The 13490-nt window shown below is 60.7% G+C and overlaps 2 protein-coding genes across 7 annotated transcripts in view; one reads left to right on the plus strand and one right to left on the minus strand.

Moving 5' to 3' along the window:
- Window positions 1-1869: 1869 nt before the first annotated feature.
- Window positions 1870-7378, plus strand: UBALD2 (UBA like domain containing 2). 2 transcript variants are annotated; one of them, XM_023244029.2, is made up of 3 exons: window positions 1870-2079; window positions 2320-2382; window positions 6240-7378. In XM_023244029.2, exons 1-3 carry the CDS (start codon window positions 1960-1962, stop codon window positions 6558-6560), a joined length of 504 nt encoding a protein of 167 aa, XP_023099797.1. In that variant the 5' UTR covers window positions 1870-1959; the 3' UTR covers window positions 6561-7378. The 2 variants fall into 2 exon arrangements, with proteins under 2 accessions (XP_023099797.1, XP_023099798.1); XM_023244030.2 differs by having other exon boundaries at window positions 6243-7378.
- Window positions 7265-13490, minus strand: part of QRICH2 (glutamine rich 2) — a 36642-nt gene continuing 30416 nt past the window's right edge. For 2 of the 5 annotated variants that reach the window (XM_045044150.1, XM_045044152.1), the window contains 5 exons: window positions 13021-13168; window positions 12545-12632; window positions 11683-11823; window positions 11469-11580; window positions 7265-10198 (listed from right to left, as the gene is read on the minus strand). In XM_045044150.1, the coding sequence (XP_044900085.1) occupies window positions 9766-10198; window positions 11469-11580; window positions 11683-11823; window positions 12545-12632; window positions 13021-13168 (922 nt within the window). In that variant the 3' untranslated portion in view covers window positions 7265-9765. Of the gene's footprint in view, window positions 10199-11468; window positions 11581-11682; window positions 11824-12544; window positions 12633-13020; window positions 13169-13490 lie in introns of those variants that run through there. The other 3 variants (XM_045044151.1, XR_006589299.1, XR_006589300.1) reach the window with 3 other exon arrangements.

Genomic DNA, 13490 nt, shown 5'->3' on the forward strand with positions numbered 1-13490 from the left:
GTGGCTTGCTTCCTTCCAGCCTCCTATTCTGCAGACTCTTAACTGATTTTAAAAAAAAAAATTTTTTTTTTAACGTAATATTTTATTTTTGAGAGAGAGAGATACAGATACAGCATGAGTGGGGGAGGAGTGGAGAGAAAGGGAGACAGAATCTGAAGCAGGCTCCAGGCTCTGAGCTGTGAGCTGTCAGCGCAGAGCCTGATGCGGAGGCTGGAACCCACGAACCCGGAGATCCTGACATGAGCTGAAGTCAGACGCCTAACTGAGCCACCCAGGTGCCCCAACCCTGAACTAATTTAAACATAGTGTGTAATTGGTATTTCAGATCCAAAACTTACCAAGTTTTTCAGAAACTGAAATTCTAACAGTGAATCCCTAGTAATATTTACCTTCCTAACTTCTCTGTCCCTTCCTTAATCCACTTGAACGCCTAGTTCTTTCCCCACCCCCACAATACCCAAACAAAGCCTGGAAGGTCAATCCTTTTTTTTTTTTTTTAAGATATTATTTTTAAGTTATCTCTACACCCAACCTGGGGCTTGAACTCACAACCCCGAGATCAAGAGTGGCTCGCTCTTCCTACTGAGCCAACCAGGTGCCCCTAAAAGCCAAATTTTTAGCCAGAAGATGATAGCTCAGCACATATAAACAAATCTGGTTTTTAAATGGCTAGGGTTGAGAGCCAGTAGCCATATAGAAACACTGTATTCAAGGGGCGCCTGGGTGGCTCAGTCGGTTGGGCGGCCGACTTCGGCTCAGGTCATGATCTCGCGGACCGTGAGTTCGAGCCCCGCGTCGGGCTCTGTGCAGACGGCTCAGAGCCTGGAGCCTGTTTCAGATTCTGTGTCTCCCTCTCTCTGACCTTCCCCCGTTCATGCTCTGTCTCTCTCTGTCTCAAAAATAAAAAAAATTTAAAAAAAAAAGAGAGAGAAAAAAAAGAAACACTGTATTCAAAAAGATGGTAGAAATTTAGCTTCAGCTAGGCCAATTGATTTAAGGGAAAAAAAATTCGCAGCTTGGGCTATTAGTGACTGAGAAAGTCTCATTTTTTCCCCCCTTGCAATTATACTTAGTGTATGTTAACATCGGTTTATTTCTTTAGAGAGCAAAAGTTTTTGGTCTAAAAACTAGGAAAAGTTTGTTTGGCCTTTGGGGAGGGTAATGATCGAAAGGCAGAAAGCAGGTACCTTATATTTCAATAAAAGGCTAAAAAAAAGGAGAGCTGTTCGAAAGTTTTAAAAAAATAAACAACTTTGAGACTTGAGCAGCTGCAAAGCCTCTGTTTTCTATTTTGATCATTCTGTTTCTCGAGATGACCACATCTTTCAGAGGAAATGAGTCAAAGCCACTCTGTCTTGCTTTTCCAGCTGAGCATGTACAGTTTCAATGAAGTAATGAATGAACTTGGCCGCACCACCCCCAAGCCTACAACAGCAAACACAGGGCCCTCGGCCAATCAGCAGACACTCAAGGTTTTCAAGTTGAGTTCAAACAGGCCCACGGGAGGCCAATCAACGAGCGCGGCTCCGCCCCAAACTCCCGGCCGCGGCCAACCAGGAGCCCGGAAGAGCCAAAACACAGCGGCCGACCAATGCCGGGCGGCTCCACGGCGCCGAGCTCCGCCAATGGGCGCGGCCGGGCGAAAAGAGAAACAGTGCGGGCCGCAGGCCGCAGGATTCGAATCGAACGTCCGCACCGGAGCCGGGCGCAGGCCGAGCGGCGCGGGCCAATCAGCGGCGGCGGCTCGCGGCCCCCGAACGTTGGGACAGCGGCCCCGCCCCGCGCCGTTGTTTGTGGTGTCGGCGGCCGCGGGAGCCGGGCCGGGACACTCGCCGGGCGGGCGGCGGGCGGCTGGGGGTCCGGAGGCCGCGGGCGGGCGGGCGGGCGGGCGGCGAGCGCGAGCCGAGAGCGGCCGGCCTCCCGCGGCCGCCGAGCCGGAGTCGCGCGGCGGCCGGAGCCATGTCGGTGAACATGGACGAGCTGCGGCACCAGGTCATGATCAACCAGTTCGTGCTGGCCGCGGGGTGCGCGGCCGACCAGGCGAAGCAGCTGCTGCAGGCGGCCCACTGGCAGTTCGAGGTGCGCGCGGGTCGAGGCCCGGGGCGCGCGGCGCCGGGGAGGGGGCGCTCTATTTGTGTCGCCCCGTCAGGCGATCCGCGGCCGGGAGGTGTCGCGTGGGGCGCGGGCCCGGGGCCGGGGGCGGCGCGGAGGGGCCCTGCCCGCGGGGCCGACGGGTCGGCCGGGGGCCGATGGTGGGGGGGGGTGGCTTCCCGCCCCCGTCCCCGTTAACCGCCGCCCTGCCGCTGTGTTTGTCCGCAGACCGCCCTGAGCACGTTTTTCCAAGAAACCAACATTCCCAACGGCCACCACCACCACCAGATGGTAAGCGGGGCCGGGTGCCGGCGGGCGGGCGGGCGCGGCGCGGGCGCGCACCCCGGCCCCGCAGATCACCCGGAGCCGAGGGCGCGGGCCGGGGGCCGCTGTCAGCCGCGGGCGGTGACAGCCATGTTGCCGGGGAGCGCCGCGCCGCGATGTAAACAAAGAGCCAAAATGTCTTCCAGGAAAGAGCGGCTCCCGGGGCCGGCTGGCTCGCCCAACTTCGTGGGCCGGCCTCCCAGGCGACTGTACCTCGACCTCGGGCCTGGGCCGGGAGCGCTCCCCGGGGCCGGGATGGCCGGGATGGCCGGGGGATGGGGACGGGGCTCGGATGGGATGGTAACGGGTCGTCTGGGAAACCTGGGAGCCCGGGTGAAGGACCCTGAGGGGGCTGGGAGCTGGGGTGTCTGTGTTTGCGGAGAGCCCCCCCCCCCCCCCCCCCCGCCCCACACCCCAGCCAAACAACCCAGCCCTGCAGGGAACAGGAAAGGGATAAATCCACCCAGGCTCGGGTAGAGCTAGGCTCTACCCGGAGAGGTATGTTCACTCTTTCCTGTTGTTGGAAAAGGGACTTGCCCTGAGCGTGGAGGACACACGGATTTAGACAAGATAAGGACAAGAATTTGCATTTAACCCCAGTACGTAAAGACACATAAAAGTACAGGAAACAGAAGCGGTTGGGGTCTGGGTTTGCTTTCTTTTCCAAGCCGGCCCCCCGGGGCCTGAGGCTCTGCCCTCCTGGCCGGCGGGGGTGTCCTGCTTTCCAGGGGCACAGGACGAAGCTTTCACTTTAGAGGCTTGAATGCCTTTCCCTCCCCACCCCTAGTTACCTATTAGCTCTGTTGGGGGGGGGGGGGGGGGGGGAGGGACCGGGCTCCGCAGTAGGGATTGTAAAACATTATTCCCCAGGAGATCTGTTGTGGCTTTTGGAGTACATTTTTGGCATTTTAACACTTGGTGTCCTTGCCCATGGCTCCCTTCTCGGCTGCTCCCTTTCCTGGAGAAGCTGCACGTGGTTCAGTGTTGTGTCTTATCCTTGGGGCCCTGTTTTCATCTAGGTGAAAGGACAAGTAGAAGGGTCCGTCTTGACCTTTTAACCAGCCTCTCAACTTGGAATGGTTTCTGCTGTATATAAATCAAAGGACAAAAACGTCTTGGACTATGAGGGGAGAATTGTGCCGCCTGCAGGGCTGTGGCAGCTAAGGCCAGGTTCCTTGTATAAACCGTGAGGGGTCATCTCCAGGAGACCTTGCCCTGCGTGTGACCATGGGAAAGCTCTGGCTTCCACCTTGCACTAGAACCTGGGAGCCCCCTGCCTCCCATCTCTCACAAGAGCCTTGGGGTTTGCTTCACCAACTGTAGCCATTCCAGAAAGCCCAGGGGCTTCCAGAACAAGCATTTTGTGGTGCAGTGAACAGGGAGAGCTGGGACTAGCGGCCCTTTTAGGTCCTGTAGTGCCTGCTCTGCAAATCCCAAGGGATTATAATCTCCCTCTCTCCCTCCCTCTCTGTCTGTCTCTCTCTCTCCTTCCCTCTCCCTCTCAATCTCTATACCCCACGTGAGGCTGGAACTCACAGCCCCGAGATCAGGAGTCCCATGCTCTTTCAACTGAGCCAGCCAGGCGCCCAGGGATTATAATCTCTTAAAAGCTTCCCTCAAGGCAGGCGGCAGATTTTGTAACAGACTTTATAATCTCGGGTATCCATCAGCCTGCCATGTATTGAGTACTTAATCAGCACAGTGGAGAATGCCATTCCTGCCCTCAAGGAGTCTAATTTTAGAGAGAATCCAAGGAAAAAAACTTAACAAAGAGAACAGTAGTGGCATAATACCAGAAGTGACCCAGGGCACAGGTAGCTGATAAATGATTGTCCTGTCAATTACTGTACAGTCACACAGCTATAGGCATCTTCCCAGACAAGGCGGGGGGTGGGGGTGGGGGTGGGGGGGCTTTGGGCAGCTCTAAGAGTAAGGCACTGCATCGCAAGCAGGGTGCAGTGGACACTGGGTGTGCTTGAGGGCTGGAAGCTTCGTCCACAGTTGTTGGAAGCAAGGAGCTGCAGGGGCTTCGGGAGCATGTGGTCCAAACCCCTGCGCTTACCAAAGTAGAGAGAGAGAACCTCAGAAAGGTGAAGGAACTTGCAGGAGCTCACCCAGCCAGGTGGGCACGGGATGCGCCCGGTCCCCCGCGAGCCAGGCCATTCTCTGCAGCGGGGGGTGGTTCATCGAGGCCAAGCTTCGCTGGCTTGGTCAACTGGGGAAGTCACGATGCTGTGATGCAATTGGCCTCTACCCCCACCCCCCATTCATTGTTTCCTGCTGCCGAGAAGTCAGCCCTGGGGTGGGGGGGCGGGGAACAGAAGGGAGGAGGGAAGCGGTCGGTCTGGGTGGGGCCGGGCCTGCTGGGAGCCCTGCGGCCGCCCCTGAGGAAGACAATGGTTGGTGCTCCCTAGCTGCTGGTGGGGAGCTGGCCCAGTTAATAGGACTGCTTCTCCCTCCTCATTTCTGCCTGGGATTTAAAAGCAGAGCTGTGAAAGCGCCCTCTGCGAGGTGAAGAACCCTAGAATCTTGTCTCCCCCGCCCCCCCAGCCCCGTGCCTGGGGGAGGGGCTGGTGTTGCTAAAATTAGGAGAAATTCAAAGAAGTACTCTCCTGGCTTCCCCGGAAAGGGAGAAGCTGCTGGTGAGGTCAGAACAGGCTTTGTGTAAGGCCTTGCTCTCTGCTGCCCTGGGCCGGGTGCCCCTGTGGGACGCTTCTAGGTGGCACCCTCAGCCCCACCACGCTGCACTACCCCTCCCCCCCCTCCCCCCATAGGCGGGGAGAGTCCGCCACCCTACCCCAGCCCTTGGCCCTTCCTGGCGGGGGTCCCTGATCAGAAAGGGTGGCGGACGCTGGAGAGTTTGGGGAGTTTCCCTCCCAGGGTCGTGGCAGAAGACAGCAGGTTTTGCGGTGTTTGTAAAGGTACCCCCAGGAGGCGGGCTGAGGGACAGAACAGGCCGAGACTTCTGGCAGCTCTGGCTGCCACATCATGGGAGAGATGCTGGGGACACAGGAAACCCAAATCCCTCCCTGGTTTTTGTCCTCCGGGAGCCGAGGCATGAAGTTGTACTTAACTCTTAAGTGCAGATGACTCAGGGTTGGGTAGAGATTAAGAGCTGGGGCCCGCAGATCTGGGACCCCACCCCTACCCCCCCCCCCAGGAATTCGAGCCTGGGAATCCCATCTTCTCAGCTTGTAGTCTGCTGCGGTCCATGTGCCTTGGTCACTTGACTTGAGCTCCGGGCCTCAGTTTCCCCATCTGTGCCCTGGCGTCGTGAGAAGTGGGATAACAAAGTGTCCAGGGCCTGCTGGCTGGTGCTGTTAATGCCGAACGAACCCAGACACTGAGAAAGTGTAGCTTCTGGGCATCGGAGGGAGACCCTGGGTCTGGCCGCCTTCCTTTGACCAACAACCTCAGAACATCTGAGGGCGGATTATTGAGGGAGCCAGCTGGTTTCTTACCCAGGGTGAGGCGCTAAGCAATGGTGTCCCGGGCTGCTCTCTTGTCCTCACTTGAATCTGACACCCTAGCTTCTGGTTGGAATTAACCCTTTGCTTCTGATGCTCCTCGGGATGTCGCTTCCTGGCATCATGAAACTCTCTTTGGTTTTGATGAAAATCGTTGGGGTTTGTGTGTATCGATTGGCTCAGGGTGGAAAGGGTGCTTTTTCCTGTAGAAGCTCCTCGTGGACTGGCAAATGGGAATAACGGAGGGGCTGGCCTTGGGGGAGCGCCACCAGAAGGCTCCGGGCCCAGGGGGCGTGGCTCCACATTGGGGGCGGGGAGTGAGCCGGTAACCCTCCCCACACCTGTGTTCTCTTCCAGCAGATGTGCACCCCCAGCAACACGCCTGCCACGCCGCCCAACTTTCCTGATGCACTGGCCATGTTCTCCAAGCTTCGTGCCTCGGAGGGCTTGCAGAGCGGCAACGGCCCCATGACGGCCGTGGCCTGCTCCCCCCCTGCAAACTTCAGCCCCTTCTGGGCCTCGTCCCCCCCCGGCCACCAGGCCGCTTGGATCCCCCCCTCCTCGCCCACGGCCCACAGCTTCCACCACCTGCACCACCCACAGCCCACGTGGCCCCCCGGAGCACAGCAGGGGGGCTCCCAGCAGAAAGCCATGGCCGCCATGGATGGCCAGAGATGACACTGGATGCTGCCAGGCGCTGGGCTGGAGCTGGGGGGCAGCCCAGGGTCGCGGAGACACAGGAGGGCCAGGGTGGGGGGAGCTGGGGCGGGCGGGGGTTTCCTGAAGATCGCACTGGAAGATTTTATAAAAAGAGTTGTTGTGGGGGGGGCGGGGCTAGTAAACTTCCTGAGCCACTTGGGTCCTTCAGGAGTTTCTCTTCAGGCAAGTTTTTTCTCTTTTTAATATATAACTATAATATATAAATATATAAATGTAACTAATGTATGTGAGAATGGAGCTGGCTGGTCAGGGTCAGCAGGGAAGGGCTGGAGCGTCCTCCCCTTTGGGCCAGCACCCCTCCCTCCACCCCTGGTGCCGGGGCAGGTGCTTGGGGGCCAGGTGTCTTGCTAGCTGCCTCCCCTCAAAGGTCATGCCTTCTGGAATCAGAAGAGGACCCCCGTGGAGCCACTCCAAGGAGTTCCGTGGTGGCAGGGGCTCCCAGAAGTGCCCGGCGGCCGCCGGAGGGGTGGAGGCCTCCTCGCCATGGGGCGCTCTCCCCACCCCGGCTTCCTCAGCGGCCCCGCAGCTCCCGGGGTCCCCCCATCTCCAGCTGGATGTGCGGGGCTTGTGCGGAACTAAGGAGCCGGCTTGGGTCAAAGGCCCAGGCTCTGCCTAGCCGGGGGACCCGATTCTCCACGGCCACCCTGCCTCTCCCGCTGTGCGTCCCGTCCGAGTGGGTGACAGAGTGGAGAGCTTGCCTTTGGATTTAGTTCCCAAATCAATCATCTCACCAGGGTGAAATTTTAATTTAAAGACTTAAAAAGAGACTTTTCTAACTTTCCTGGTTTGCGGTGCCTTTATTTGCCTTGGCAGGAAAAAAGCGCTTTCCTGGGGAAGAGGGGCCGGGGCGCCCCGGCCGTGCTGTGGTTGGAGGGGAAGGGCTTCCTTGCTAGGTGGCTGGGCTGGATATTGAGGAGGGGTGTCCGGACCCCGGCATTGAGAGGACAGGCTGGGTCCCGTTGAGTTTGGAAGGGAGAAGGGGAGACGGGGCCTGACTTGGTGACCATGACCCTCTCCCCTTGGCCCTTGGCAGTGGGGAGTGGCTGGTGCTCAGCCCTGGAGCCTTTGTCTTGTCCGCGGTGAGGGGAGCTACCCCTCCACTTGGTGGCAGCCCTATCCTCTGCCCCTGCCCCCAATCTGGACCCATCCCTAGTATTCTGTCCTCGGCCTTCTTTGGGGTAGCCTGTCCCTGAGTGCGTGTTGACTGGCCATACCCCAAAGGTCAGCCCAGGCTGTCAAGGATCCAGAGAGACGTGTCCCCACAGGAACTGACCTTTTGTTTTGTACCTTCCCCACAGCCTCCAGGCAGTAGAGTGGAGGCAGAGATTCCTGGCCCAGTGGGCCCCTTCCTCAGGTGACCCTGCCATGCGGGTGGTCTGGGTGGCAGGAGCCTATTAGCTGGCTGGAGGAGTGGGTGGCTGGCCCCAGGGTCGCGGCTCCTCCGTGAGCCTCATGCTGGGGAGGAGGGATGCTACCTTGAGTCCCTTGTCCCCCAAGAGCTTGTTTTCTCCCTCTGAGCAGCCAGAGCCCGGGAGTGGGCCCCCGCTGTCGCTTGGGGACAGGAAGGTCTGGGAGTTCACACCCAATGCCTGCTAAGCCAGCCCGCCCTGCTCCTGGGGTCTTCCCGCACCTTCTCTCGCTGGGAACCCTGTAGCAGCTCCCCTCTGCTTGTGATGGTTTAGGGGCTGGGTCCGTCCTTTCGGTTTTGTTTCCTGGTTGGAAACCCCTGGGGCTCCTCCTGGCCTCCCCCCACCAGCCAGCCCACCTGTGCTTTCCCGGACTGCCGGGGGAAGTCCCTGCGGGGCACGTGGGTGGCCTCGGGACCACAGCCCGGGTGAGGGTGGGCGGCCGGCCCAGGTGCGGGGAGGAGGGTGGGCCTCCATTCCCTGTCCTTTCGTGGGCGTGGGGGAGGCCTGGGTGCGGCGGGCCGGCTGTCCTGCTGCTGCCGCCCTTCCCTGCCAAGCTGGTGAGTTTGGATTCTAGGCCAGGGACACGGAGCCAGCAACCTTCTGACATTTCTCAGGGTGTGAAATGGGAGCCCGAGCAGGAGCAGAGGGGCTGGCCCTCCCCTGCCTCCTGCTCCAGGAGAAAAGGGCACCGGCTGTGAACCCGGGACCCCACACCCCGGACCCCGGGGTTCAAGCTGCTCCCCTCCTCTCGTCCAGAGCATTAGGTCATGCATTGCATGATGCGTGAAGGTGAAAGCATCTCAGGAGATGGGGACAGGAGGGGGACGTCCCCTCCCGCGGGGAGCCAACCCCACCCTCCCCTTGCCCACATGGAACTGGGGAGAAACCCTTTTCTGGGCAGTTTCCTGCCACACTTTCCTTTACGGTGTGATTTGTCACCCCATCTTCTCACACCGTAAAGCAGGCCTCCGGTGTCAGACATCCCTTTCCCATGTCGGGGAGATGGGGACTGGGGCGGGGAGGGGGGGGGCGTGAGAACAGACCTGAAGATGGTTCAAACTGCTCTCAGGACTTCAGAGGCCTTAGTGTGAGGGCGGCCCCCTGCCCGGGGTTGGGGGGGGGGGTGCTCCTCCCTTGCGATTGCTGTACCTGCTGAGCTCAGCCCTGCCCTTGCCCCTCTGTCCCCTCAAACCTGCCAGGACCTTTAGCACAAAGGACTCGGGATAGCAGTGAGAGCTCTCTTGTCTGTTTGGGGCTGGTGGAGCCGAGCAGGCTGGAGCAGGACAAGGGCTGGGCCTCGAGGCCACCTGGCAAATGGCCGTCACCAGGCTAACCCCCTCCTGACACACTTCTCCGTCTCCCTGGGGAGGGAGGAGGGGAACAGGGAACCGGCCTAGGCCAGCCAGGCAGCACCACCCCCCACCCCCGCCCCCCGCCTCGTCTAAGCCCCTGCTTGCCTCTGCAGCAGCCACCCAAGGGTACACTGCACAGGACAGCAAGCAGGAACCTTCCCGGGCGCACTGGTCCCCCCTGGGACCCGTGCCAGGAGCTGGGCACTGCCAGAGCCATCCGTGGGGGAGCAGCTGCCGGCTGCCACCCTCACCTCTGCTTCAAGGTACAGACACTGGGAGCCCAACCTCTCCGGAAAGCCCCAGTGGGCCCAGACGGGAAGGCCGCAGCCTCCGGGCCCAGCTGAGGTCCAGAGTGAGCTGGGGTCTGGCCTCCGCTGCCCCTGCCGACCCCTGGTGCAATGCTCAGCCCTCCTGAGGCCCTTGGAGGGCAGCTTCATCTGTTGGGTGAGGGGGTCGCGGTCTAATTCCCAGGCTACAGGTCATTCCTGGTTCTCCAAGAGAAGCCCCCCCCCCCCGGACCTGGGGGCAGTCTGGAGGTGCCTGGCCTGCAGGGGCCCCTCCCTTTCCACCCCATCTTCCTGAGCTCAGACCAGAGAAGCCTCGCTGCCCCAAGCTTCTTCCTAAACATTTATTTGTAGCTGTGCTCAGTGAGCAGTGGTGGACCTCGGCCCCCGGGTGGGCTCCTCGAGACCCTCCCCCGGCGGGACATCCAGGTGCGCGTCCACATCCGCCGGCCGGTTTCCCATCTCGCTGGGGCTGGGCGGGTGGGCCACATTCGGCTGGGAGAGGAGCCCCTCGGAGGAGACGGGTCTGTCTTTGCGCTGATGGGAAGGAGCTGGGAGACACGGGTGGCTCTGTCTCACTGCCCACGCCCGCCGCAGCCCGCCACAGCCCTCCCCAGCTTGCCCAGAGCCCGGGGGGGGGGGGCGTCAGGAGCAGCCCCACTAGCCAGGCAAGTGGGGGCATGACGCCAGAGAGGGGGCCCGTCGGGCTGGGGTGCTCAGCGCAAGCCCTCATTGGAGCTCCCGAGCAAAGCTCCTTTATAATCTCCGTGAGTTAAAAATAATCAGGCTCTCCGTCAGTGGCCAAGAGCCTGCCTCTTAAGTAATGTTTCCTCTATTAATACAGGGACTATTTAGGCAATATTCACATAAATAGGTGCGGGAGTTTTTCCCAAGACTGCCCTGCCCCCCTCTCCTGCTCCCGTAGCATTTGAGGTGCCCTCACGGTGGACAGTGGGATGCCAGGGAGAAGGAAGCAGAGTTCCCCCCCAAAAACCGTTTTGGAAGCCAGGGTCACAGACCTGCACCCTCCGTCCACGACTGAGTCCTCTACCCCACCCTGCTACCCTCTGTTACCAGCGCGGGTTCTGGAGGCAGACAATTTGGGATGGAATTCCTAAGAATTTAGTTCTGCTGCTTCCTCCCTGTGTGACCTTGGGCAAGTACCTGAACCTCTCTGTGCCTGTTTTCTCAGCTCTAAGTGAGGCTAACGATTAGAACTCGTTCCTACATGTAAAGCTCCTCACAGTGGCCCAGCTGGTGAGGAGCCCTCACATTCAGATCCCCTTTCTTGGGGGCCGTGACACTAAGGGCACCAATCCAGCAGCGCCCCTTTATGGACAGATGAGGAAACAGGTCTGGAGAGGGGGGAGGCTTGCCCAGAGTCACTTGAAAGTGATCTGGCCTCGTGGCTCCAGGCCAGTGTCCTTCTCTGGCCCCCACATGTGGCTGGACCCTGGGGGCCCCTGAGCGCCTCCCACCCCCCCCCCCCCGACTTTCAGGAGAGATTTAGCCCCTCAGGGGAGAACAGGGACTCTAGGGACCTTTCAGGCCTGGGAGTGAGGAGAAGCTCCTCCCCAGACAGGGTCAGAAGGAGGGATTCTCGGTGGGGAGAACCGCCCATGCCCACCAGCTGCCGCCCAGAGCTGAGCACTCACTCCAGGAGAGTGAGCACACAGGAGTGCAGTGGGGGGGGTGGGGTAGGGGTGGGGAGGAGGGCTTGGGGGGTGTGGCTTGGGCCTGGACCCAGAGCCTTGGGCTATAGCCCTGCCCCTATTTCCGGTTCACTCAGATGGGGAGAGTAACAGCATCTACCCCACAGACCTGGCGTGTATCGAGAACTCAGTAAAGACGATTTTCTCTCTCCTCCCTCCCATCTCCTCTCTCAGCTCCCAGGCGATTCCTCTCTCCAGGGAATTAAGGGCAGCTACCAGGCCTGGGCCGGAAAGGGTGCCGTCAGGGCAAGGAGGAGAGGCCCCGGGGGAGGAGGGCAGTGGTGGGGCCACCTGGAAGGAGGCTCCAGCCAGAGGGAAGCTACCTGAATTGTTGCCAGCCAGCATCTGAGCACTTTGTGGCCGGGAGGGCAGCTGGCTGCTGACGCTAAGGGACTGCTGCCAGTGCGTGTGCGGCCGGGGCTGCTTGGCCTTGTGCTTTGTCATCCCCGAAGCTGAGACCGGGGCTGGTGGGGACAGAGGATGGGAGGGTCAGTTCTGAGACACCGAGGGAGAGCTCTGCGGGGCCCCATGGGGACCTGGAGTGGGCTGCAGGGCAGATGGTCACGGCCGGCCCCAATTGGGGTCTTTGTAAGCACACCATTCATTCCTGTGTCCGTCCGTCCATCCGTCCACCCGCCCAGATATCCTCTGAGGACCCACGCGCACCAGCCCCGTCTTGGGTGCGGGGTGAGTTCTGACCGGGGCTCACAGTTGAGGAGGGGAGGCAGCGAGACAGGTGCACACGTGGCTCTGAGACCAGGTGGGGAGTGGTGGGGGGGGGGATCAACAGGGCCCCGCAGGTCTGGCCAACTGGAGGTGGGCATCATGGGGACGGGAGATTCACTGAGTGGTGGGGGGCTCAGGAGGAGCATTTTGGGCTTTGAAAAAGGGGTAGGAACTCGGCCCCGGTGGTGCTGGAACAGGGGCTGAGGCAGCGAGGAGAGGGAGCCCGGCCTAAATACGTGGCCATGATGTCCCAGCTCACGGGCTGAGGCCGGACAGCTGTCCCCCACCAGCAACACTGACCTGGAGCTTTCAGAGCCCTGAACGCTTGGGATCAGGGAGGCTGCAGAGGAAGGCAGGCAGCCAGATCCAGTGGCCCCATGGCCTTCCAGGAACTGGACAGAACCCCGGGGACCCTTGAGCAAGGAGGCTGAGGAGCCTCCGGGCCACCTGGACACTCACTGTCTTTGCTTGGGATGCCCGGCAGCCTTGTATCTATCCGTCCCTTGTAAATATGTCCATCCAGGCCCAAGATATCCACCTCATCATGCTGTGGGGACGGGCGGGCATCCGTTACCATGCGGCACCTTAGGGCTCGCCCTCTGGTCCTTCCTCCACGAGGGCCTGGGGCACCGAGTGACGTCCTCTCCCGACTCCCGGCACCCAACAGTGCTCAGAACCCTCCCCCGGGCTCTGGCAGCACCAGGGTGAAGGGAGGGCCCACGGTGGGGGTGGGGGTGCCAGATGGGGTGGCGGCCAGGATGCCATTTCTCCCAACGAGGCACGAGGACCAGAGGCTTTAGCTGGGACTGTTTAAGAAGCGGCCTCAAGGCAGAGGGCTGGTCATCCGCCCTTCTGGCGACTAGTGGTGGCTTTTCCAGAATGACTGGAGAATTCGGGGTCATGTCAGGGCCCTGCTCCCAGGCAGCACCCCCGACCTTCATGGCGATCTGGATCTCCTCGGTGGGGTACAGGCCCTGTGACAGGTGCTGCAGGCGGTTGCGGCGGTAGGGGTAGGTGAGGGTGTGGCTGCCCCCGCAGCGCCGAGGCGCGCTCGAGTAGGTGTAGTCGGCCATATCTGGCACCCTGCGATGAGGACAGCAGGGTCACCGGGAGCAGCTGTGACCTGGGACACACCTAAGGGGATGGGGCAGTTGTCTTGGGCCGGGGCGGCGGGGGCGGGGTGGGGGGGTGTCTCTGGGAGCCAGGGCAGGAGCAAGGGATAGGAAGGGGCGAATGCATGAGGAGAGCGACCCTGAAGACCACTCTTTCTCCCCCTCACCGCCCCCCCACATGTGCACGCACACCCACACGCACTCTCCCTCCCTCCCTCTCTGGCAGGGCTTTCCCCAGCAGTGGGTGAGACGTTCACAGGGCCGTGCCGTGGGCGGGCCGAAGCCGAGCCCCA

The sequence above is a fragment of the Felis catus genome, chromosome E1, assembly GCF_018350175.1.
Source record: "Felis catus isolate Fca126 chromosome E1, F.catus_Fca126_mat1.0, whole genome shotgun sequence".
In the NCBI taxonomy this organism is placed as follows: Eukaryota; Metazoa; Chordata; class Mammalia; order Carnivora; family Felidae; genus Felis; species Felis catus.